Source organism: Euprymna scolopes, chromosome 10 (assembly GCF_053919585.1).
Source record: "Euprymna scolopes isolate OS-2025 chromosome 10, ASM5391958v1, whole genome shotgun sequence".
Taxonomy (NCBI): domain Eukaryota; kingdom Metazoa; phylum Mollusca; class Cephalopoda; order Sepiida; family Sepiolidae; genus Euprymna; species Euprymna scolopes.
In genome coordinates, this window is record NC_136491.1 from 145,047,923 (window position 1) to 145,072,931 (window position 25,009).

Sequence of the window (25,009 nt, forward strand, 5' to 3'; positions counted from 1 at the left end):
CCCCCCCAAAAAAAAAAAATCTATAGGTTTTTAGGTGTGCTGATAATGAATATTACATTTAAATTTTCTGCAAATAAGTATTTTCCAGGTATTAAGCAATGTAATTCTTTGTTATAAGTGGTGGCCATTGTTGTATGTGCAAACATGCACATATTTTTGCTTAATACTAAGAAAAATACTTATTGGCGGAAAATTTAAATGTGATTCATTTTCAGCAAAACCGAAAATCTATAGAAAACAAGTTGTTTTAAGATGGATTTCGTGTTGGTCTACCCGGCCATAATAAACACCACATCTTAAAAAAACTGTCCATAAAGTGGGTTCTCATTTTATGTAATGTTTATATAAAAATGTGATTCCCCACTTTTTGAACAGTAGTGTACGATCTTAAGGGCAAATGACACATAGCCCACCACACAATTCAGGCCATTAGCTTTCCGACACACTTTCATTTGTTAAATCCATATTTCCCTACTGTTTGAATTTGTACACACTAGTATATTAAAGATTTAGACTAGCCATCGCACATGCATACGAATACCTTTCTTTCTAGTCTTCCATTGCCTCTCTCTCTGCCTTACCCCCTTCCTTTCTCATTCATTCCTATATATAAACACATTCAAATCTGTACCCTTATTGGGTTTTATTTACATACAACCAAATTTTATTTTTCACACAATTTGACAGAACCTCCTAATATTAACTCCCTGTGACAAGGAAAACTTGATATTTTAATTGCAAACTTTGCTTTCTTATAAGCTGCATCATCTGAAGAAGTCTCTAGTTACTGGTAACTAGCTGACTGAAACATGCTCATGACTGTGTAGCAACATATTACTGCTTATGTAAAAACAGTGTGTGCACACACACACACACACTCAACATCTTGATTTCTGATGACTAAATTCATTCCCCAAAAAATAAAAAACAGTATCATATCTTTTTAAATTCTCACGGTTATGTTTAAAAATAAATTCACTCACTCCATGCCATGCTGTACACATCTTGAATGCTAACAGTTAATTTTTTTCATTACGAAATAGAACAAAAACGTCCATTACACATTACAAACACAAATATATTTTCAAATATTATACTAGTATTTTATTTCTTGAAATCAAATATCTTGCGGAAGTCTGGAAATAAAGACAAAACGTTGATGAACATATAATTTTGGTTTGTTCCTTTTTCATTTCTCCATCACGCGTTGGAATTTTATTTCTATAATTTGCATCATATATATATATATATATATATATATATATATAACTACATTTACTCACATAAAATTAATATACAAAAGTATAAATTTATGCGTAAACTTTAAGTATTTACTTCAAAAGTGCTCAATACGTAGGTAGAACTAGTTAGTAATTTATAAAATATATATATGGCGATTAAGCTACACTGAATATTCCGCATTTCATCCACTCTAGGATTCTTCAGGCTGAAGAATCTTAATCGCCATTTATATTTTATAAATTACTAAATATATATATATATATATATATATGTATATATATTTGATTGCTTTCAATCCCATATAAGCTTCGCATTTATAATGAACCTTTTGTGCATTTAGTCTTCATTGCTTTTGTTTGTAAAATTTTATTTGTTGAATAGCTTTTGTTTAATTTATTGAATTCTCGGCAATCTTATTTCTCCTCTTTACTTTTATTTGTATTAAATGATTGTAGCAACAATTTTGTAATTGCCTGCTCAACCTCTTTTCATTGAACTTTTCCTAATTGTTCTCTTAGATTCAAGTTGCTATTGAATAAAATCTTTTAAAACTGGAAATGGTAATCTTCCAAGTTGGAAAAATATGTCTACCCTCTTTTTTTTTTTTTAAACACTAATTTTAAGTTTCCTGTTGAATCTACAAAAGCCTTGTAAAATGTACATGAGGATTTTGATAATATTTAAGAAAACCTGATGGGTATGAACATTTAAAAAAAACAAAAAAACAGTTAAACTTTTTTTACAAACTCTGTTGATACTCATATTTTCTCCAAGTTATGATTTTTTTTTGTCTTTTTACTCGGAAATGTTGTGTGGGATTATAATTATTTTTCTTTTCATGGAAATTGCTCCTGACAAGGCATAAAGCCACTTGATGTAAAGAGCAAAAAATGTTTTATGGTAAAAATTTAACCAACACTAAAACAGCAATTATCTTTTTGTCAAAAACATTGCTTATCAAATATGAGAATTATGAGGTTGAAAAGTAAACCCAACATCTATTCACACGCTCCTTGAAAAAATTATGAATACAAGGACGTTTGTGTTGTCTTTTGACTAATATTCATCTTTTAAATTCTTTTAAATATACTATAAAAATCTAAATATCGTAAAGATGCAAATGTAGTACATGGATTTAGAGTTGCTTGTGTTTATGTCAATTGATATTAGATTCAGTTAATAATTAAATTCCATCTTAAGAAAACATATTGCCATTTTTGTTTTTGGAAATAGCCTAAAAAATATGCATTCTTTTCTAAGATATTACCCCCCCCCCTAAATTTTAGTCAAATGTTAATGGAAATATATAATTTAAATCTTGATATTGCATGGTAAAACCAAAATTACATGCAAACTAATTGGAATAATGTGTGTGTGAATAGGTTTTGTATGTTAGTTTTCTTCTGCAAAGGAAATTAAACTATTCTGTCAGCAATTTTCTTTTTGAAAACTTGATACAGTTGATTGTTTTCTGCTTTAATGCTGTTTCATTTACTGAAGATCAAGAAATTAAAAATGGGCGTGGGTGATGTAGTAACCATTCAATGATATTTGATCAAAATCTTATTTCATTATCGGTGATCTGTGATAATACTGCTATTATTCATATCACTGCTGAAACTTTAAGACAAAATGATTTTTTTAATGACAACATTTAATAAAATCTATTTCAAGTACCAGATTCTATGAACGATTTGATATGCCAATTTGCGTTACAAAAAACATAAATGCAACATATTTTGAAATTAATGCTTCTGATTTACAGAAAGAACATAAATGCACACATGTGCAAGAGAAATATTGACACTCATTTAAAAGGTATTCACAATTCTCCAATAATGCAGTTATAGTTATTTTTATGGTATTTAGATACAATTTAAAAAACAAATTTTGTTGTGGAATGATCATTTTTCACTGCTGGTTAGTTATTTAATCTCGACACGAACAATTACCTTGAATTAGAATTTAAGTGGCATGATTATTTTTCTTTTCATAAAAATTATAATACCAGAATTCGATTTATTCGTTTCTCAATGCAATTTAAAGTTTGATTATATTTTAGTTGTTTCTTTCATTTAACTGTTATGTTTTTATTGCATTTTCTTTATTTGTGAATAATATATCGTATAACATAATAAAATAATACTTTGATCAAATATTGAATAATTACTACATCACACCCCACCCACCCTTAATTGACCTTCAATAAATACAACTAGTCATTAAAGCAGAAAACACAATAATCATCATCATCATCTTTAGTGAACATCTAGAAAATAATCTGTTGATAATTTTTCTCAATGCTTCAGAAGTTGAGTGATTTTCAGCAACGTGATTCTTAACCGTAAATTCTTTGAGGCTAAAATTTGGCTGCTTGTTTTCTTGTCCAATGTTGGTGTCATGTTTGTGTCAAAGCTTTATAATCTTTCAAGAAGTTGTACGCAATGCCATCATGAGTGAAAACAGTAATGATAAATATGTATTTCCATTGTCTCTTGCATAACTAGCACGTGCTGATAACCGTTTATTATTCCTAATGTCCATAAATGACCTCCCTAATAAAATTGTTTCTGAGATGGGTATATTTGCTGATGACACCACTCTCTATAACAGGCACAAGGGGAAAACAAATGAACACATATATAAGGAAATGGCACAAGCACTAGAGGATGACCTCCAATCTGTAGTGGAATGGGGACAAAAATGGATGGTCATATTCAATGCTGCCAAGACTAAGCTTGTTTCTTTTAATAATTACAAGAAACTTTCTCTACCACGAATAGTTATGGCTAAAGGTACATTACCTGAAAGTATTTCTTTCAAACTTCTCAGCTTAATGTTCACACGGAACACGAGTTGGAACAAATACATTAGGAGCATTGCTAAGGCTGCTGCACGGAAAGTGGCTCTATCCATCATGCTAGAAAGTTCCTTACACCTGAAAGTATCCTGTTCCTCTCCAAGGCCATCCAGGAAATAGTTCAACAGTTGCAGATTTGAATGTGATACTGCAAGACATGAATTATCATTCCTGGTAGATGTTTCATGGTTTTATATTTATCATATTCCTTGCTAGGAAATATTGCTGTTCACTTATAAATTGTTATAGAGTATGTTCATGCATAAGGGCAACCTTTATCTGTACGTGTCCAGGTTTTATGTTTAGAAAACATTGTTTATCTTTCTGAAAGAGATGAACATTTTTTGCCTTGCTCTTTTCTTATTGACAATATGCCTTTTGCATTAGCACAAAACATGCTCTGACAATTAAAATCATATATTGATTTTGCTGTCATATAATTTAACACTAGTTTCATGTTCAGAATTACAATTTCAAACTTTTGTATCTTTGAAATGAATGAATTTTAACCACTTTAGAAGCGTTCTTCTAATTAAAGGACATTTTCAATTTTTATATGTGTTCTGGAATGCAAATTAACAAAAATCATCTTGTTTACACTACTTCTGTGAACTATTTATTTTTAATTTCATTTTCACCCCAAACAAGGCATAGTGCCACTTTGATGTAGGGGGCTACTATCAGGGACATAATTTGCAGGAATACTATGTAGGGAGTTGAGCAGTAAGATGTCTGTTACACTTGAACTTCTGTATGTCAGTACAGTTGGGAAGGCAGAAACCCCGGAAGGGGGTTCCAAAGTCTAGCAGTTCTGGGCAAGAAACTATTAGAATAGAAGGCTTTCTTACATCTAGGGATCTCTACTGTGTAGGGGTGGGATTTTGCTGCTTGTCGAGGTATTTACGCCGAGGGGATACAAGGCATGTAGTTTGTCAGAGCATTCACAATTAAAATACTTGTGGAACAGGCAGAAGGATGCAGCAATTCGTTGCTGGGACATAGGCTGAAGCTTAGACGACAGTTCAGGACCTATCAGGTTGGCAACTCTCTTTTGAACTCTGTCCAGGAGCAAGAGACTAGTAGCAGATGACTAAATGTGACAACAATACTCCATACATGGGCGAATGATGGCCTTGGAGAGGAACAGGATACTTTCAGGTGTAAGAAACTTTCTAGCATGATGGATAGAGCCACTTTCCGTGCAGCAGCCTTAGCAATGCTCCTAATGTATCTGTTCCAACTTGTGTTCCGTGTGAACATTAAGCTGAGAAGTTTGAAAGAAATGCTTTCAGGTAATGTACCTTTAGCCATAACTATTCGTGGTAGAGAAAGTTTCTTGTAATTATTAAAAGAAACAAGCTTAGTCTTGGCAGCATTGAATGTGACTATCCATTTTTGTCCCCATTCCACTACAGATTGGAGGTCATCCTCTAGTGTTTGTGCCATTTCCTTATATATGTGTTCATTTGTTTTCCCCTTGTGCCTGTTATAGAGAGTGGTGTCATCAGCAAATATACCCATCTCAGAAACAATTTTATCAGGGAGGTCATTTATGGACATTAGGAATAATAATGGTCCAAGGGTAGACCCCTGAGGTACTCCCGCATTTATATCATATTGTTTAGATGTGTGACCGTCGAGGACAACCTGAATTCTTTTATTTAAGAAGTATTTTATGTTAAGTATTCATCCAGTGATACCATATGATCTGATTTTCCTGAGTAGACCATCATGCCAAACCATGTTAAAAACCTTAGATATATCTAGGATTACCACTCTACCCTCCTTTGCTTTGTCCAGTGTGTGGTATATACATTCAGAGATTACAGTTAGGATATCTGCTGTAGAATGGGCTTGCCTGAATTCATATTGTTGATCAGTCTAGAGTTTAGCAGCTGTAAGGTAATGGACTAGAGATTGGTTAATTATGGACTCAAATATTTTAGCAAAAAGAAGGAGGAGGCTAATGGGGCAATAATTTAATAGGTTAGTTCTTTCGCCAGAATTCTTGTAAACTGGTACCACAGAAGCAGTTAGTCAGGAAAGCAAGATTCGTTAAGGCATTTGCTGTAAAGTTTGGAGAGGACTGGAGCAACCTCAGCGGAGTATATTTTTAATAGAACAGTGGAGATGAGATTAGGCCTACATACTTTTGAGGTGTCTAGGTTTTTTATGATCTCATGCACCTGAGAAATGGTGATTTTCAGATCATCTAGTGTGGCGTCTGTCCACAAAGGAAAGTCAGGGAGGTAGTGGTTTGCTGGTTCCAACGTGGAGTTTGAGGCAAATGGACTGGCAAGCATGTTACCCTTCTCAGTTGGTATGCACACAACCTCATGATTGTTGGATAGTGGGGGAATTATTGATTGCCCATTATTTACTACACTGTGGTAGATTTTCCAGGAATCACGGGTTCCTAATTTCTGTGCTTCAATGCATTTTCTGGTGGTTTCGGTATATTACTATTACTACTGATACTGTTATTTAAACGGTTTAATTAACTAAAATGGTAACAATAGTTTTTTTTTACAGATAGGCTAATTAAAAATCGCTACTACAAAAAGATGAAGCATACAATTACAATTTTAATATAAAAAAGAGAAAAAGTGATTTATTTAAGTTGGAGTACAAAATGTATTCTATGAGAAAATGTTCAACATTTGTCAAGTTGAAGAGTTCTCTAAAACGTAAAAAATGATTTCATCAATTTATTTTTTACTCTCACCATGATTAAAGTCTTTGTCTCTACTAATCTAGTTTCAAAATTTCATGACTAAATTCCTCATAGAAGAGCAGTAGCAAACTTTTAAAAAACATTTTTGCCACCAAAGTTGTGAAAATGGTCTGTTAGCAATCTTAACATTTTTTTTATTTAAAACTCCTAAAAAGAACAAATTATTTATTAATCCATTAATCAAAATATATTTATTTTGGAGCAAAATATTGGCATATTGAAGAATTAAGTGTTTTTAAAATATAACTATTTTAGTAGAAAACCCCTCTTATGGTATTGGATATTGCTACTAAATCCGTTACAATTTCAATTTTTTCTGAAATGAATTGGAAAAAAATCAAATTTAACATGTTAATCATATTTTCGATTTGTAAATTCTTTACAGTTGAATGCAAACTGGAATTTTAGGCATTTTGTGTGTGTGAGTGAATTTTACATAAAACAGATTTTCTTAAATATTCCTTCCGATAGTAATAACATCATAATATCATATTCCTTGTCTGCTTCAATTTATTTTTCTCTATTTTTCTGATATTTCTAAAAAAAAAAATATCAGTTATTTTTTGCCATGTAGCTTTGTGTGCTTTTTATTTTTTGTTCTAATTGTGGACCAGATTAATTTGTCTTTCAGTGTCTTTGAATATTTTTGTACTTTGTTTTATTTTGTACTTATGTTTTTCTTCTTGGTTTAGTAGCACTTCAGTAATTTGTAAAACATTTAATCATTAGTTTTTTGTTTTTATAGTACTTCAGTAATTTGTCTATAACAGCAATCTTTTTATCTTTTTTATTTTAGGTATCAACGGCGTACCCAGGTTTGGGGCTAAAGGTATTGTATATTTTTAGGTAGCATTGTTGAATGAATGATTTGTCGTTTTCGATATGTGCACAATTGTTTTGTTTTCATTACGTAACATGGATCCTATAATTTCCAGTTTTATGGATTTGCAATCTTGTTTCTGTTAGTGGCAGTAAAATTTAAACAAAAATCATGTCTGCTTTAACTGTTGTTAGGGTTTAAGTGTTTTTACCATGATCATACAAATAAGCCATTTGGGTTTTCTGTAATATTTCCCTAGTTGCATGTTTGGTAGACTAATTTTATATAAAAAATTGAAGCTTATTTAAAAAAATACGGGCAAATCTTGTATGTACTCCTCATGGAATGAAAATGTTGTATATAACAAAAATCACATGAATTGATCAAGTAGTTTTATTTTCAATTAAGAAAATCGAATTTTATGGTTTTCATCGATAATTAATAAAATTAGCACAGTCCGTGTTTCCCAGCCCACTTGCTTACTCATAAAATTTGATTTTCTTATTTTAAAAAAAAAAAGATCAATTTATGATTTTTTTTTTTTTGAATATGACATCTTCATTCTGTGATGAGTACATACATGACAAAGATGTATTTTTTCTTTTCTTATTAAGTGTAATTCTAAATAAGCATCGAAAAATCTTCTCACAGCATTGTTTATAACCCCCCCCCCCGCTTCCTTGCCACTTTGATTCACTTTTTATATATTCATCATGATCGTAAGTTCTGTCTTTCTTGCTTCTGTTTTATCTTAGATATTTTTTGTTCTTTTAAAATTACATTTTCAATTGACTTGACTGTTTAGTTTTCTTTCATTTGCTTCAAATTTTTTATTTCCAATATTGCCTGCTACTTAAATAGTATTTTGATTTGGGGAAAGTAAAACACCTGTTGATCTTCTAAAACTATAGATTTACAACATAAACATTAAGAAATTAATGAATTCACAGAAAATGAATTTTGGCTATTTTTATTAATAGATGCATTTCAATGTTTTTCTGCCTCAATTCTTATCAGTCTGTATGTCTTTGCTATTGGATAGAAATTTAAGTAGCATAAACTGATATAAAAAAAAAAAATTACAAATACATATTTGCTGCTGCATTTTTTCACAATATTGATTTTTTTTCTTTTCTTTTTTCCCCACCGTTTTTTCCTGTTAATCATCTGGAGATTCAGTAATGAAAACATTTCTTGTCTGACATTACTGTAAAATATTATGATCTGCAAAAACATTCATTAACTAAAGTGAAAGATCATGTTACCAAAATATTTTTAATTTTCTTTTTATTTCAAAAAGTCTTTTATCATCTACTTTTGCAAGATGCAATGATCCATAACTGTTGCGTTATTATCAACACTTGGTTTACACTCAAACATTTTTCAATTCAGAGGCCAACTGTCATGCCAACTCCTCTGAAATTTACAAAATAAATATAAATAATTCTTTCATAGACATAGGAGGCTCTTCATAATGATGGCCATTCTGAGCATGAAACAATAAATAATATTAGACAAGGAGGTTAATAAAGCCAGTACGAGTAATTATTTTTTGCAACTTCCTTGACAACTGCTTGTAAGATGTTGGACTCTGATTCCAAAAGGTACATGAGTTGAATAACCATTTCATCATGTACCAGCTGAGTGGTTGATCTTTAATCATAGAAAGTAATCTGCATATTCTGACTACAACTGTTATAAAATCCAAATGTCTGTCATTTACGAAAGCATTGTCTTGGACAATTACAGAGTGGTGGTGGTGATGGGGCATACTTCTGCATTTAACGCACTGGATTTTCCTAAATGTTGCCTGGGCTCAACTAGTAGCTAACGTAAACTGTTGGAATATAGCGAGTGCTGATTGAGTTGATTACCCAATGGTAAAGCAATAACAAATGAGGTTAGCCAATAAAAATCAAAGTGGATGATTTTTAATAAATTGGAAGAAAAAAAAAATGTAGCTTTTAATCTCACACAAATTTAATCAATTCAAATCTAAACCCTGAAGAAATCTAATTTTTAATCATGCATAAATTTAATCAGCCCCCCCCCCAAATGCTTCTATTTATTTAAAACAAAAATTAAATGAATATTTATTCATAAGACTTGCGATAAGTTATATTTTATTTGATTATCCCCCCCCCCTCACTCTAATTAGTATCTGATAAATGTTAGTTTTTTATTATTTATTTTTTTAAGCTAATTGGCGCTTAGCATATTCTGACAGTTTTTGTCGAGCCTAAGCCAATATAACAGATCTGGTGCATAAATTGCAAAAGTATTAATTGGGGTTTTCCTTTGTTTTTAGATTTATCAACTCTACAGAAATGCGTTGTGTGTAAAAGAAACATCTTTTTGATCAACACCAAGATTGAACTAGGAAACATTTTTGGCATTACTCTCACATAACTGCAGTAGATGAATAGAGGAAGTAAATAATTTATGATAGCATCTCAAAAATTTTTTCTTCGGATTAAGGACTAAATTTCAAACCTGAAACATCGCCATAACCATATTCTTTTGAGTGTCACCGCCAAATCAAGAACTTCTGAACACCATTTCTTACATCTTGAAATAATAATAAAGAGTTCTAAAAATATGAAACTTTTGCAAGAGAAATTAGAAAAAGATGCACATACATATTTCTCTTTGTTGAATTGTTATGCATCTATGTCATCATGCCAAACGTTTTTTTTTTTTTTAATGAATACATTTTACTGTCAGGAATGATGTTAATCTTATAGGAAATAGGGATTTAAACGAAGGTTGTAGAAAATAACCTGCATGCGTGGAAAAAAGCATTGAAGGAAGGCAGTAAAAAGGTTAGATGACTCTTGCAACAGCTTGGTTATTATTGGTATTCCATACGTTATCATATTTCTGTTGGTGATCAAAAGACAAAATATTTATTTTTTAACCCATTCTGAATTGCCTCTCATATCGAAAGTAAAAAGATATGCTTGAAAAAAATGCGATTTTTATTTAAAAATTGTTTATAAACGTCTTGATCGTTGTATATTATTTTTTCTGGACAATAAAGTTAGACTGCAACACAAACGTCATGTATTTAATATGAAAAATGTAATATAGGAAAGTTTTAAAAATCAAATTTCAAGATGCCGTAGTATTGTAGTTCATAATTTTTTTTGTTGAAGAAAATTCTAATGTGAAGTTCAAAAATGTTTCATTTTAAACTTTTAAATAAGGTGAATTTAATTAAATAAGTAAATTATTTTGTTGAAAATGCAATTTAATGGATTTAATTTCTTCACAAAATATTATTAATCTGATTAAAAAAAATAAAACTCAATTTATTGCAAAATAAAAACAAAACAAAAAATTACTGTGTAATTCATGTCAATGTTAGAGTTGAAAAAAATTGCTTTGTGCCAGCAACCTTTCGATTTAAAATTGAATGTGTTATCATTGAACTTTAAAATCAAACCATAGAAAAGTTCAAAGTTAGTGGTTATTGATGTACGAGGGTCGTGCAATAAGTAATGCCCTTGACTCACTTCCCATTACAGTTGAGCAACGACATTTGGCACAGTTATTAGTCTTTCTCTACATAGGAACCACCCAGAGTTATACATTTCTCCCATCGTTGATGCAGCTCTGGGAAGCGTTTTTGTGGAACACCTCAAGTTGGTCCTCCAACCACGACATGACTTCAGAAATGAAGGCTGCATCATCTGGGAAACGTTTTCCTTTCAAAAACAACTTCATGGCTGTGAAGAGGTGAAAGTCAGAGGATGCAAGGTCAGGAGAGTAGGGCGGATGGGGGAGTATTTCATAACCACACGCTCGTGCTTCTGATCTGACGACATGCGAGTTGTGGACTGGAGTGTTGTCCTGCAGGAGGAGGGTACCTTTGCTGATCTTGCCCCACCTCTTGATTTTGATAGCTTCCCTTAATTTCCTCAAAAGTGAAGCATAATAGGCTTCTGTAATTGTGGTACCCTTTGCCAGGAAATCTGTCATCACTGCTCCGTCCTGGTCCCAGAAGACTGTGAGCATGACCTTGCCAGCGGAGGGCTGCACCCTTGCCTTCTTTGGAGGTGGTGAGTCCAAGTGCTTCCACTGCATTGACCGGGCTTTGGTCTCTGGATCATAGTGATGGACCCCGGTTTCATTCCGTGTAATCAGTCTTTTGAAAAACTTTGACTCATCTTCTTGGCACATCTCCAAATTCATCCTCGAGCACTCGGCGCATTCTCACTTCTGGAATGGTGTGAGCAACTTGGGAATCCATCTGGCAGACACCTTATGCATATGCAAATGGTCATGAATGATAGTTTCCACAGACCCTGTACTAATCTTGACATTTTGTGCTATTTGGTGAATAGTAATGCGCCGATCTTCCAAAATGGCTCAACTTGATGGACAGATGCTTCATCAATGGCGGAAGGGGGGGGGGCGACCCGGTCTGGGAGCTGTTTCCACAGACTTCCGGCCATGTTTGAATTCACGATGCCAGCAAGGTCATATGATGGGGCATTATCATCATAAGTTTCTTTCATTTCATCAAAAGTCTCCTGTGGTGTGCGTCCTTTCAAAAAATACAAACACCGAATCACTGTTCGACATTCAACAGGCTTCGTTTCACACCTGACTCAGTTAATAAACCTGTAAAACAGAAACCACAATTAGTTCAGAGCTGTAATTTGCCACATAACCCGTAGAGATATAAATCATTGCATGTGCAAAATTTCAGCTAGATCAGACAACTGAAAGAAAGTGTGTCAGGGGCATTACTTATTGCACACCCATCGTATGTTTTATATTTAATGACTGTAAAAAGGTGAACTATAGTTTGTTGGTATGAATCCATGTTGTGGTTTTAGTGATTGAATAAATGAGAAAAACCCAGTAACAATAAAATATGTATTAACAAAATACATAAAAGTGGGAATTGAACAATATCTTTACTCATGGCAGGACTAATTGTAAACGAATATCCACTTCGCATGTCTGTCATTGACTATACCGCTTCTCATTACTTGGAAGTGACATGGACTAGTTCATTATTCCTAGTTAGGGGTGCATCCCCAACAATGCACTAATCTTATTGTCTTGATTACCTCATAAAAGTTTCTGTAAGTTAAAAGGTGAATCAAACAATTGCATGGAAATGAAATCTATTAAGAAGTATATTTAATGCTTGTTAATGGAATCTATTAAGAAGTATATTTAATGCTTGTTAATGGAATCTATTAAGAAGTATATTATCAAGAAACTTATGATGATAATATTTAATGCTTGTTAATGGAATCTATTAAGTATATTTAATGCTTGTTGATGGAATCTATTAAGAAGTATATTTAATGCTTGTTAATGGAATCTATTAAGTATATTTAATGCTTGTTGATGGAATCTATTAAGAAGTATATTTAATGCTTGTTGATGGAATCTATTAAGAAGTATATTTAATGCTTGTTGATGGAATCTATTAAGAAGTATATTTAATGCTTGTTGATGGAATCTATTAAGAAGTATATTTAATGCTTGTCAATGGAATCTATTAAGTATATTTAATGCTTGTTGATGTAATATATTAAGAAGTATATTTAATGCTTGTTGATGGAATCTATTAAGAAGTATATTTAATGCTTGTTAATGGAATCTATTAAGTATATTTAATGCTTGTTGATGGAATCTATTAAGAAGTATATTTAATGCTTGTTGATGGAATCTATTAAGTATATTTAATGCTTGTTGATGGAATCTATTAAGTATATTTAATGCTTGTTGATGGAATCTATTAAGTATATTTAATGCTTGTTGATGGAATCTATTAAGAAGTATATTTAATGCTTGTTAATGGAATCTATTAAGAAGTATATTTAATGCTTGTTAATGGAATCTATTAAGAAGTATATTTAATGCTTGTTAATGGAATCTATTAAGTATATTTAATGCTTGTTGATGGAATCTATTAAGAAGTATATTTAATGCTTGTTGATGGAATCTATTAAGAAGTATATTTAATGCTTGTTAATGGAATCTATTAAGAAGTATATTTAATGCTTGTTGATGGAATCTATTAAGAAGTATATTTAATGCTTGTTGATGGAATCTATTAAGAAGTATATTTAATGCTTGTTAATGGAATCTATTAAGTATATTTAATGCTTGTTGATGGAATCTATTAAGAAGTATATTTAATGCTTGTTGATGGAATCTATTAAGAAGTATATTTAATGCTTGTTGATGGAATCTATTAAGAAGTATATTTAATGCTTGTTAATGGAATCTATTAAGTATATTTAATGCTTGTTAATGGAATCTATTAAGTATATTTAATGCTTGTTGATGGAATCTATTAAGAAGTATATTTAATGCTTGTTGATGGAATCTATTAAGATGTATATTTAATGCTTGTTGATGGAATCTATTAAGATGTATATTTAATGCTTGTTGATGGAATCTATTAAGATGTATATTTAATGCTTGTTGATGGAATCTATTAAGAAGTATATTTAATGCTTGTTAATGGAAAAGTAGAAGTATATTTAATGCTTGTTAATGGAAAAGTAGAAGTATATTTAATGCTTGTTAATGGAAAAGTAGAAGTATATTTAATGCTTGTTAATGGAAAAGTAGAAGTATATTTAATGCTTGTTAATGGAAAAGTATTTCCTTGTCTTAATTTTTTCATGTCCTGATTTTTCTAGGCTTATTAACATGAACCACATGGCATAACCTTCACGGGACTCAGTGAATAAATTTCCCGCAATCTATTAAGAAGTATATTTAATGCTTGTTAATGGAATCTATTAAGTATATTTAATGCTTGTTAATGGAATCTATTAAGAAGTATATTTAATGCTTGTTAATGGAATCTATTAAGAAGTATATTTAATGCTTGTTAATGGAATCTATTAAGAAGTATATTTAATACTTGTTAATGGAATCTATTAAGAAGTATATTTAATGCTTGTTAATGGAATCTATTAAGAAGTATATTTAATGCTTGTTAATGGAATCTATTAAGAAGTATATTTAATGCTTGTTAATGGAATCTATTAAGAAGTATATTTAATGCTTGTTAATGGAATCTATTAAGAAGTATATTTAATGCTTGTTAATGGAATCTATTAAGAAGTATATTTAATACTTGTTAATGGAATCTATTAAGAAGTATATTTAATGCTTGTTAATGGAATCTATTAAGAAGTATATTTAATGCTTGTTAATGGAATCTATTAAGAAGTATATTTAATGCTTGTTAATGGAATCTATTAAGAAGTATTTTTAATGCTGATAATGGAATATATTAAGAAGTATTTTTAATGCTGATAATGGAATATATGTTCAGCATTTTGTAAGAACAGAGGACGTCATCAATGCAACTTATTGTGGAATAACACCACAGAAGAATAACTATTTGTGATAAGTCAATCTGTTATAAAAGAAGCTGGTATCATATTAATGTTGTTAAAAGTGATCAGTTAGAGAAGTATAAAAGGACAATCACAGATGAGTTATTGACTTGTTAAGAAGGCTTTCTTGCTGTGTCATGATAGATCATGATAGAGCTGACTAATCAATACCATTAAAATATGTTATATTATGAAAGGTATCTAATAATTATTAGCCCACTAACTTAATCATATTTAGACCTTAGGATTCACCTTCGTCTGTTCGTTCCCCAAATTCTCAATAACTAGTCATTACATTTTTCTGAAATTTTACATGAAGTTACAACTACCCAAGGGAGCCAATGTAACATTCTCGAATGTTTGATAAAAATTCTGGTTGCGTCACAAGGAGGTCAAAAGGAATCAGAAATGCCAAAAATAGCACTTTCGGAACATAGAATCTTTTCCGACCATTAGATTTTGCTGAAAATTACTCAAAAGCAAGACCACATGAATATTCATCGTGAACGTAATATTTGATTCTGGGAAAATTCTGGGGCTTGAGCCCTAGTGTGTTTTAGGGGTGAAAAGCACCTTTTCAGGCTAATTTTTATTTTTCTCCTAAAATTCAAGGTATCAGTCAGCTTGTTAATGAAATATGTTATCCATGTTAAGAAATATTATACTTCGCACTTGTATTGTTAGAAATTAATGTTGTGGCAGTGCAGTCTGTCATAGAAATAGCATTGCAAGTTAATCTTGCTAAAAGTATTCTTGTGTAATAGATGGTGATGCAGGATATTTCAATGCGTTTCTTTATATAACAAAAAAAAAAAAATAAATTCATGCGATTTTCCTCTTTAATATTCATCTTTTTGTTGATCTTGATTTTGCATTTTCATGTCTGCAAACTTTTTTTCTTATGATAAATAAATTTTCTGTATTAGAAATTTTTCTTTCACTCAATTTACCCCCCCCCCCAGTCCAAGAGTCACAAGTTCTGTCATGTTTGATATGAGATTGAAGCAAATTTTTATGGCTTGATGACCTTCCTAACACCGATCCCTCGAAAGGGACCGGTATTTTGTCAAGACACCATCTCATCATAGTTCTCTGCTAATTAGAGTAATATATTTATTTCAGTTGTTAATAGGTCATCCACACAACCACACTATTCTCAACTGTACCACACTTTTGTTGGATGCAACAGAAACTACTGCATCCATGTTGATAATAGCATCATCATTATCAGGGTTTAGTCCTCTAGATCTGCTGTGTTCTATCTATTCCTGTGCATATTTATAGCGTTACTTCTATTCACTATGGAAAGAGTGTCACAAATTGCAGCTGCAAAAGGTGCTACTTACACATCACGTAGTACTGGGTGCATGGAGACCAGTTGAGTCAGCTATAGAAAGCCGACTTAAAAAAGTGCCACTCCTCTGCATGACCCCCTTAACTCCAAATTATTTATTAATGTTTTTTTTTTTTTTTAAAATTCAGTAAAATTTAAATTGAATAAAAAAAGGAAAAAATTAAAATGTTAATTTTCAAAAATGTGGCTTCATAAAATTGTTTTTTTCTTCATTGATGAATAAGGGGTTATCTTCTACTTGTTAAAAATACTTTCTTTTTTATGCTGTTGCTGTGATTCAGTTGATTTGTTTGGAGGCTATAATTATGTTACAGTTCAATCTCATTATGTTACTCATGTTTGTTGAATTCTAGAATACATTATGTGATTATCTTTTTAGGCATCTTTTTTCCCATCTTAACTCAAACCTTGAAACGCATTATTACATACATACATATATATATATACTAGCAAAAGTACCCGTCGTTGACTGGGTTAAAAAGCAGCCTACAGAAAATGGACTCTGATTTATTAAAGTACTAGTGGGGGTACCCAGTGTTGCCCGGGTGTTTGCAGGTGTGTATGCTGTTAAATAAAAAAAGAAACGGGGGGGGGGGTGTCGAACCCGAAGCCCTGAGGCGAAGTTTAAAAATAAAATGTGAAAAAAAACATGAACCGTTCAGCCAGCGAGAATGAGTTACTGAAAGATGTTTGAATTTATTTAAGTAAGAACCAAATTGACAGGTGCCCGCACGGAAGTCGTAGAGCGTTACGACGACGTAAGTAATAGCTATTCAGCAAATGAGGTCAATGACCAGGTTTGTTTGTTATAAGCGAAGTAAAAAAAGAAAACATAAAAACGAACGTTAAAACTTAAGCGGGCGGTGGGGGGGGGGGTAATCAAAAATCGAAAAAAAAAAACAAAAAAAACGTAAGGCAAACGAACGATGTTAAATGTAAAAATCGAAAAAACTAAGAAGAAAACAGGAAAACGAACACGTGAAAAATGGCTTAAATAAGCCTATTTCGATATTAAAATTTAAAAAATCGGTGGGTACCCAGGTGTTTTTGGGTGTGTGGTCGGAAGTGGATAAGCGAAGTAAACAAAAAACCCAGAAAAACGAACCTTACGTGAAAAATGGCTTAAATAACGCTGGTTCAATATTTAAATTTAAAAAAGCGGAAAAAAAAGAAGACATCTCCCATCACGATTCGAACCCAAAACGTTTAGATAACGAACCAACGCGCTAACGCGACGTACATGAAATTTAGTGAGTTCAAGTATTTAAAGTAAATCCGGTCATGACGTCATCTGACGCATGCGTAGAACCGGTCATCGTCACGAGAGGACCGTTTTTGTTGACTCCCCTCTGTCAAAAATTGTCGATTTCGGGGTGAAAAAATTAACGTTTTTGGCCAATTTTTTGATATATTTTGTGCGAAGGATGAGGCTTCAATATGATACCGAGTTTGTGAATTTTCGTCATGTCTGTCGAAAGTTTTTAGCGGAAACACATACAAACATACATACACACATTTTCGCTTTTATATTTATAGATCATAGGTTATGAAAAGGAAGGGTTGTAAAGAGATAGCTTCGAATTTGGGGGTATCAAAACCAAAGCAAAATATAATGAAAGTAAAAATAAAATAGATAAACCCCATAATTTATTATACCATACCTATTTACACTGAAACACTTATCACAATATTCTGTGGATCTATATCAAAAAACTTTGTTAAACTTTGTGACATATTTCCATTCTATGGAGGTCATGTGCGAACGAACACCCCATAATTTTATTATACCATATTTCTTCAAACTGAAACATAATTATCAAAGTATACTTACGCAGATAGATATGAAAAGTCTTTATTAAAGTTTGTCTATTTCCATTCTATGGAGGCCAGGCGCGAACGCAGACCCCACAATTTTATTATACCATCCCTATTTAAGTTAAAACATACTTATCAAAGTATTGTTATGTACATCTATATCAAAAACACTTGTAAACGTTTTTTTTTTTTTAAATTTTAAAATTTTGTATTTCCATACTTTGTGGACCAGGCGCAAATGCAGACCCCACAATTTTAATGAACCACAGTTCTGCCAGATCAAACATACCCATTCCTGTGTCTCGATACATCTTCTATCATTATATGTAATCAATTTTTTAAAATAGTCAACCATATAGGAGCGTATTCGTGACCACACACACATATACACACATATTCAGCTTTATATTATAGATACACACACACACACACACACACACACACACACACACACACACAGTAGTAATACCTGCATGGAAAGTATTTTACTTATATCTGACATATAAACAGCCGTTAATGTTAATTATTAATCTAAATGAGTTGATGCTATAAAGATATTTTCTCTCACGACAGTTCACTTGTTTTATTTGTAAGTAAAAACTCTTGTAGGCTCATCTTTCAATTTTTTAGATGAGGATTGATAATTTGGATTATTTGCACGATTATTCTCATGCTGCTAGTGATATTCACAACATTTCAGCCAATGTGACCATTTGACCTTTAGAGGAACTTTTTCAAACTTGGGAACCTTTTAATCATATTTGGCAATCTTTGTTGGATTTGGGAACCTGTGCAAAATTTTTAACTGAAGCCTTTAATTTATGCAAGTAGATTTGTTCTTATTCCATCAACCATGACCAAGTAGAAACTTGTTATTCATAATTATTTTTGCACTTATAGTAACAATTTTATCTATATATCTATAAAAGTGAAAGTGTCTGTCTGTGTGTCTGTGTACATTTTCCTATGGAATAACTCTGTCAATTTTCAGTCTGCAGACTCGAAATTTGATATGCAGGCTACTGAGGTTTGGGAAAATCTTTTTAATCCGTTTTTGGCCAGAAATTTGGCTGTTAAGGGGTCAAAGTTCAACGATTTGACCTTTGAGAACTCTACCAAACTCCTCTGCCAATTTTGGGTATAAACACTTGAAATTTTAGATGTAGGTTCCTTGGACATGGATCTAACTAAATAACTTGATTTGAGCCTTAAACAAATGTTAAGGGGTCATAATAGGAGTCAAAGTTAAAAAAAATTTTTACCTCTGCGGTCTCTACCAAATTACTCAGACAATTTCTGGTCTCAACATTTGAAATTTTACATAAAAAGTATTCAGATATAGGGCAAGCATTTTAATCCGTTTGGGTTGAAAATTTAAGCTTCCGAGAGGTCAAAGTTCAAAAGATTTGACCTTTGCGGTGTCTAGCAAACTTCTCACAGAATTTTGGGTAAAATTTACACATAACGAGTATTCAGACAGGCGACAAGCATTTCAATCAGTTTTAGGGCGAAAATTTGGCTGCCAAAATGTCAAAGTTGAAATAATTGACCTTTGCCGATTCTACGAAATTTCTCCGCTAATTTTGGGTCTAAAGACTTGAAATTTTAGATGTAGGTAACTTGGACATGGGTAAAACTTTATATTTTTATTTAAGACCAAAATAATTAATGTTAAGGGGTAAAAATTGGCATCCAATTTATAAAAAATTTACCTCCGTGGTCTCTATGAAATTACTCAGACAATTTTGGGTCTAAAATAGTTGAAATCTTACATAAAGTTTATTCACACGTAGGGTAAGTTATAAAGTGTATTCACACGTAGGGCAAGTTATAAAGTGTATTCACACGTAGGGCAAGTTATAAAGTGTATTCACACGTAGGGCAAGTTATAAAGTGTATTCACACGTAGGGCAAGTTATAAAGTGTATTCACACGTAGGGCAAGTTATAAAGTGTATTCACACGTAGGGCAAGTTATAAAGTGTATTCACACGTAGGGCAAGTTATAAAGTGTATTCACACGTAGGGCAAGTTATAAAGTGTATTCACACGTAGGGCAAGTTATAAAGTGTATTCACACGTAGGGCAAGTTATAAAGTGTATTCACACGTAGGGCAAGTTATAAAGTGTATTCACACGTAGGGCAAGTTATAAAGTGTATTCACACGTAGGGCAAGTTATAAAGTGTATTCACACGTAGGGCAAGTTATAAAGTGTATTCACACGTAGGGCAAGTTATAAAGTGTATTCACACGTAGGGCAAGTTATAAAGTGTATTCACACGTAGGGCAAGTTATAAAGTGTATTCACACGTAGGGCAAGTTATAAAGTGTATTCACACGTAGGGCAAGTTATAAAGTGTATTCACACGTAGGGCAAGTTATAAAGTGTATTCACACGTAGGGCAAGTTATAAAGTGTATTCACACGTAGGGCAAGTTATAAAGTGTATTCACACGTAGGGCAAGTTATAAAGTGTATTCACACGTAGGGCAAGTTATAAAGTGTATTCACACGTAGGGCAAGTTATAAAGTGTATTCACACGTAGGGCAAGTTATAAAGTGTATTCACACGTAGGGCAAGTTATAAAGTGTATTCACACGTAGGGCAAGTTATAAAGTGTATTCACACGTAGGGCAAGTTATAAAGTGTATTCACACGTAGGGCAAGTTATAAAGTGTATTCACACGTAGGGCAAGTTATAAAGTGTATTCACACGTAGGGCAAGTTATAAAGTGTATTCACACGTAGGGCAAGTTATAAAGTGTATTCACACGTAGGGCAAGTTATAAAGTGTATTCACACGTAGGGCAAGTTATAAAGTGTATTCACACGTAGGGCAAGTTATAAAGTGTATTCACACGTAGGGCAAGTTATAAAGTGTATTCACACGTAGGGCAAGTTATAAAGTGTATTCACACGTAGGGCAAGTTATAAAGTGTATTCACACGTAGGGCAAGTTATAAAGTGTATTCACACGTAGGGCAAGTTATAAAGTGTATTCACACGTAGGGCAAGTTATAAAGTGTATTCACACGTAGGGCAAGTTATAAAGTGTATTCACACGTAGGGCAAGTTATAAAGTGTATTCACACGTAGGGCAAGTTATGAACAGTACATAGAGCCCGAGCAAAGCTGGGATGAATTGCTAGGTTTTCATAAAATTGTAATTTGCTATAATTTTGCCCTTTAAAAAAAATTTTTGAAACTTAATACAGAAAACTATAAATCTTCCAGCATGCACATTCCTTTCTGCTTATCTTTTAAATGATTCTGCAATTCTATAATTCTAATTATGCTTCTTCTATTTAAAGAAAAACAACTTTTTATTCATTGTACATACTAAAACATCACTTTGCTTTTGTTAGATTTGCATATATTAATGATTTCAAAATAATTCTTAGGGATCATAATGCATGTAGATGTTTATATGCTAACAAATGAATTAATGATAGCAAAATAATATTCTCATTGATTTTTTTTTATATATCAACTTGTCTGAAGCAATTTTTATGCTTCAACTTGTCTGAAGCAATTTTTTAATCAATATTCATTCTAAAATATGTGTCACTTTGTAAAATTGGCATTATTCCCTGAAGACACGCTCTGAAAATAGAAATTAGGTTGTCATTAAATGAAATTTCTTGTTTTTTTTTTATACTTTGTCATTTTATTACAAGCAAGTTAATATCTTCAAAAGCATAATATATAATTGCACACAAATGTATGCAATGGAAAATTTAAGTGTTTATTAATTTTATAGTTTGTAAAACTAGGTTGTATTTTGTTTCTTTACAAATGTGTTTTAAAATTGACATTTTTGAAATTGTTCAGCAGTATTTATATTTTTATTCTATGCAGGTCTTATATTATTGTAAAACTCAAATAGATGAATATAAATAAAAACTAATTCTTCAAGTAAATTTATATTTGTTATCCAAAAAGTTTAAAGTCGAATGCAAACATGTAATGTGGAATACTAAAACAAAGAAAATTAATTTCTTATATAAAAAATCATATTGGCTTAATAGTATATGCAACAAATATTTTTAGTTTTGGTTTAGGATTATACATGAACCATAATTTTTTTTTTTAGCTGATTTCCTATAAAATTAATTCTTGCTGTAAATCAATGTATAGGTAATGAAACAAATTGAAAATGACATTTTCTACCTTGAATGCAATAATGGGGGAGGAACGTGGTGAGACAACACCTACGGATGGCAGTGATTGCTGAGAATGCAGTTAGGAGATTCGAAGTTCGTATCCATTACGATTACCACCTGACGAAGGCCAGAGGAATAGTTAGCCGAAACGTCGTGAAACAACAACCAATAAAAATGAAAAAAAAAACTAATAAAGATGAGAATAATAGTCCGAAACAAAATTAATATATATAATGCTCATCTCAAAAATGAATTCTAATTAAGGAATAATATACAATGGGGGAGGAGTAATAAAGAAATTAGATCGAAACTGATAAATGGAAAATTATAATCCAACCTCCCACCAACATTTTGTGTGATTACAAAAAAAAAAGAAGAAAAATCAATATTGTAATATTAAGCATTCACAAAATTTCCAGTGTTATGTTTTTGTTTTTTTTTCTTTTAATATTGGTATGGGAATATAAAAATTTTTTTAAAAAATTCTAATTTTTAAAGATTTTTCAAAAACTTCTGTTTCATCTTTGTTCGTACAAAACCTACATATGTATATTTATAAAAAAATCTGTCAACATTAAATATGGTTTATTGTCATAGATTGTGTTGAATGTTTGTCATATGTTTGGGAAAATTCTTTTTTTAAAATGACTCCCCCTTCCCCATAACCATCGTTTCCTACAAATTGTGTCATTGTAGAAACGTTAGTAGTGTCTGGGTGTGGAAAAAAAACATCCATAAAGAAAAAGTTTGTTACTCTGGAAAAAAAAAAAAAAAAAAAAAAAACTTAGTAAAAATCGTTTTATTTTTAAAAGCAAAGATACCCACGCATTACACAAAACTTTGACCTTGAAAAATGATGTGCATCCTCCTTAGATTGGAAACTATCATCATACCAAATTTGATCATGATTTGTCCAGTGGTGTGGACTGTAGGGAAAGTTGTACACACAGATGCTACTACTTTATATATATATATATATATATATATATATATATATATATATATATGAAAGAGAGAGAAATGATCTTGTGTGTTTGTGAGGAACGGTCTCTATCAAACCTCTGTCAATTTTTGGTCTACAGGCTTGCAATATATAGGATTTGAACCTGTGGCACAAATTCGATTTGGTTTATAACTAGTTAAAATAGCTGCTAACAGGTCAAAATTGAAACAAATTTAAACATAACTTCAAGTGCTCTTGTATGCATATACAAATATGCATTTTAGGTTAAACATTATTTTGAACTTTTTATATGCATATGGATGTGGCTCAGAGGGTAACAAATAAGGCTGGACAGTTACACATTTGGATTCTCACTGATGGCACCAAAGTTATTTTTTTTTTTAATTTTGAAATCATTATTATATATGGGATACAATATAATAATCAATAGAGTATTGGCTCTGTAATAATAAATATAAAATCTGTATGAATTAAGATATCATATTTAAGTGTAATTACGATCGGGCCACACCGGGCGGACACTACTAATATAATAATCAATAGAGGATTGGCTTTATAATAATAAATATAAAACCTGCATAAATTAAAATATCATTTAAGCATATCTTTTTGATGCCAAGTTGCCTGCTAGAGTGTATATGTGTATATATAATATATATATATATATATATACATACATATATATATACACAAACCAATCAATTCCAAGCATGAAAAAACTGATATAGATAAACTGCAGTCAAGATGGCATTTTTCTTTAAGAAAGAATGCAACGTGACGATTGTGATCCGTTGTGAATGAATAATAAAATCCTTCCATTATCCTTAAAAATATAGCAGTTAAAATGAATAATATATACTTGGTAGTATGTGATAGAAACAAGGTTGGAAGTTGATGTTAGAAGGAATAATACTTTACACAGCATTTTGCATACAATTAATTTTAAGAATGTTTATTGTAAACAAATGTGTCTGTTTATCGAAGAGCTGAAAAAGATTGTGAAATGTCTTTTAGTAATGTGATATGCAAAAGAAGCTTTTTAATTTATTAAAATGGATTATAGCCAGAATAAGTATTTTTTTAAAAAGGAACTAAAGCGAATGGCAATTTGTTATTGTAAAGAACACTATTGATGAAAAAAACTATAAATTGGCTAGACAAAATAAATTTAGATTTGTCAGATGCAATATTACCTAACTTTGAGAAATAGACCAACTTTATTTTGTTAGGAAATTACTTGAAGCTACAACTTAAGTAAAAAGAAAAATATGAATATTTTTAATAGTACATAAATACTATTAGTTTGAAAGTTTATTTTCCTTTGCGTAATCGACACCTACACCTGTAGGTTACTAGAATCAAAATCTAATCTTTGTTATGCCATATTTAAGTATTTCAATCCATTGTTGTCCAATTTGAAAAACCCAAGTGATTTTATTCTCAAATTTGTGCTATTTGAGAAATTTTCTGGATTATTGCTAGAATATCTTAAACAGTTTTCAAATCTTGCACTTATTCTTTGCTTTCTCTTCTTTCAACCATAACTAGTCTTTATCGGTTTTTCACCCAATAAAATATTGGTTTTAATTAGATCACTTGATATTGACACTTGAGGTCTGTTGCTACTTGATATTAAGATGTTTATCAGTTTCTAGTCATGCATTTTTCATTTT

At 31.4% G+C, this 25,009-nt stretch overlaps 1 protein-coding gene across 50 annotated transcripts in view; it reads left to right on the forward strand.

The window, feature by feature from the left end:
• The window catches only part of LOC145286304 (CUGBP Elav-like family member 1), a 425,113-nt gene that overhangs the window by 305,739 nt on the left and 94,365 nt on the right, over positions 1 to 25,009 (forward strand). For all 50 annotated transcript variants that reach the window (XM_080135208.1, XM_080135214.1, XM_080135207.1 and 47 more), the window contains one exon: positions 7,633 to 7,665. In XM_080135208.1, the coding sequence (XP_079991334.1) occupies positions 7,633 to 7,665 (33 nt within the window). The remainder of the gene's footprint in view (positions 1 to 7,632; positions 7,666 to 25,009) is intronic.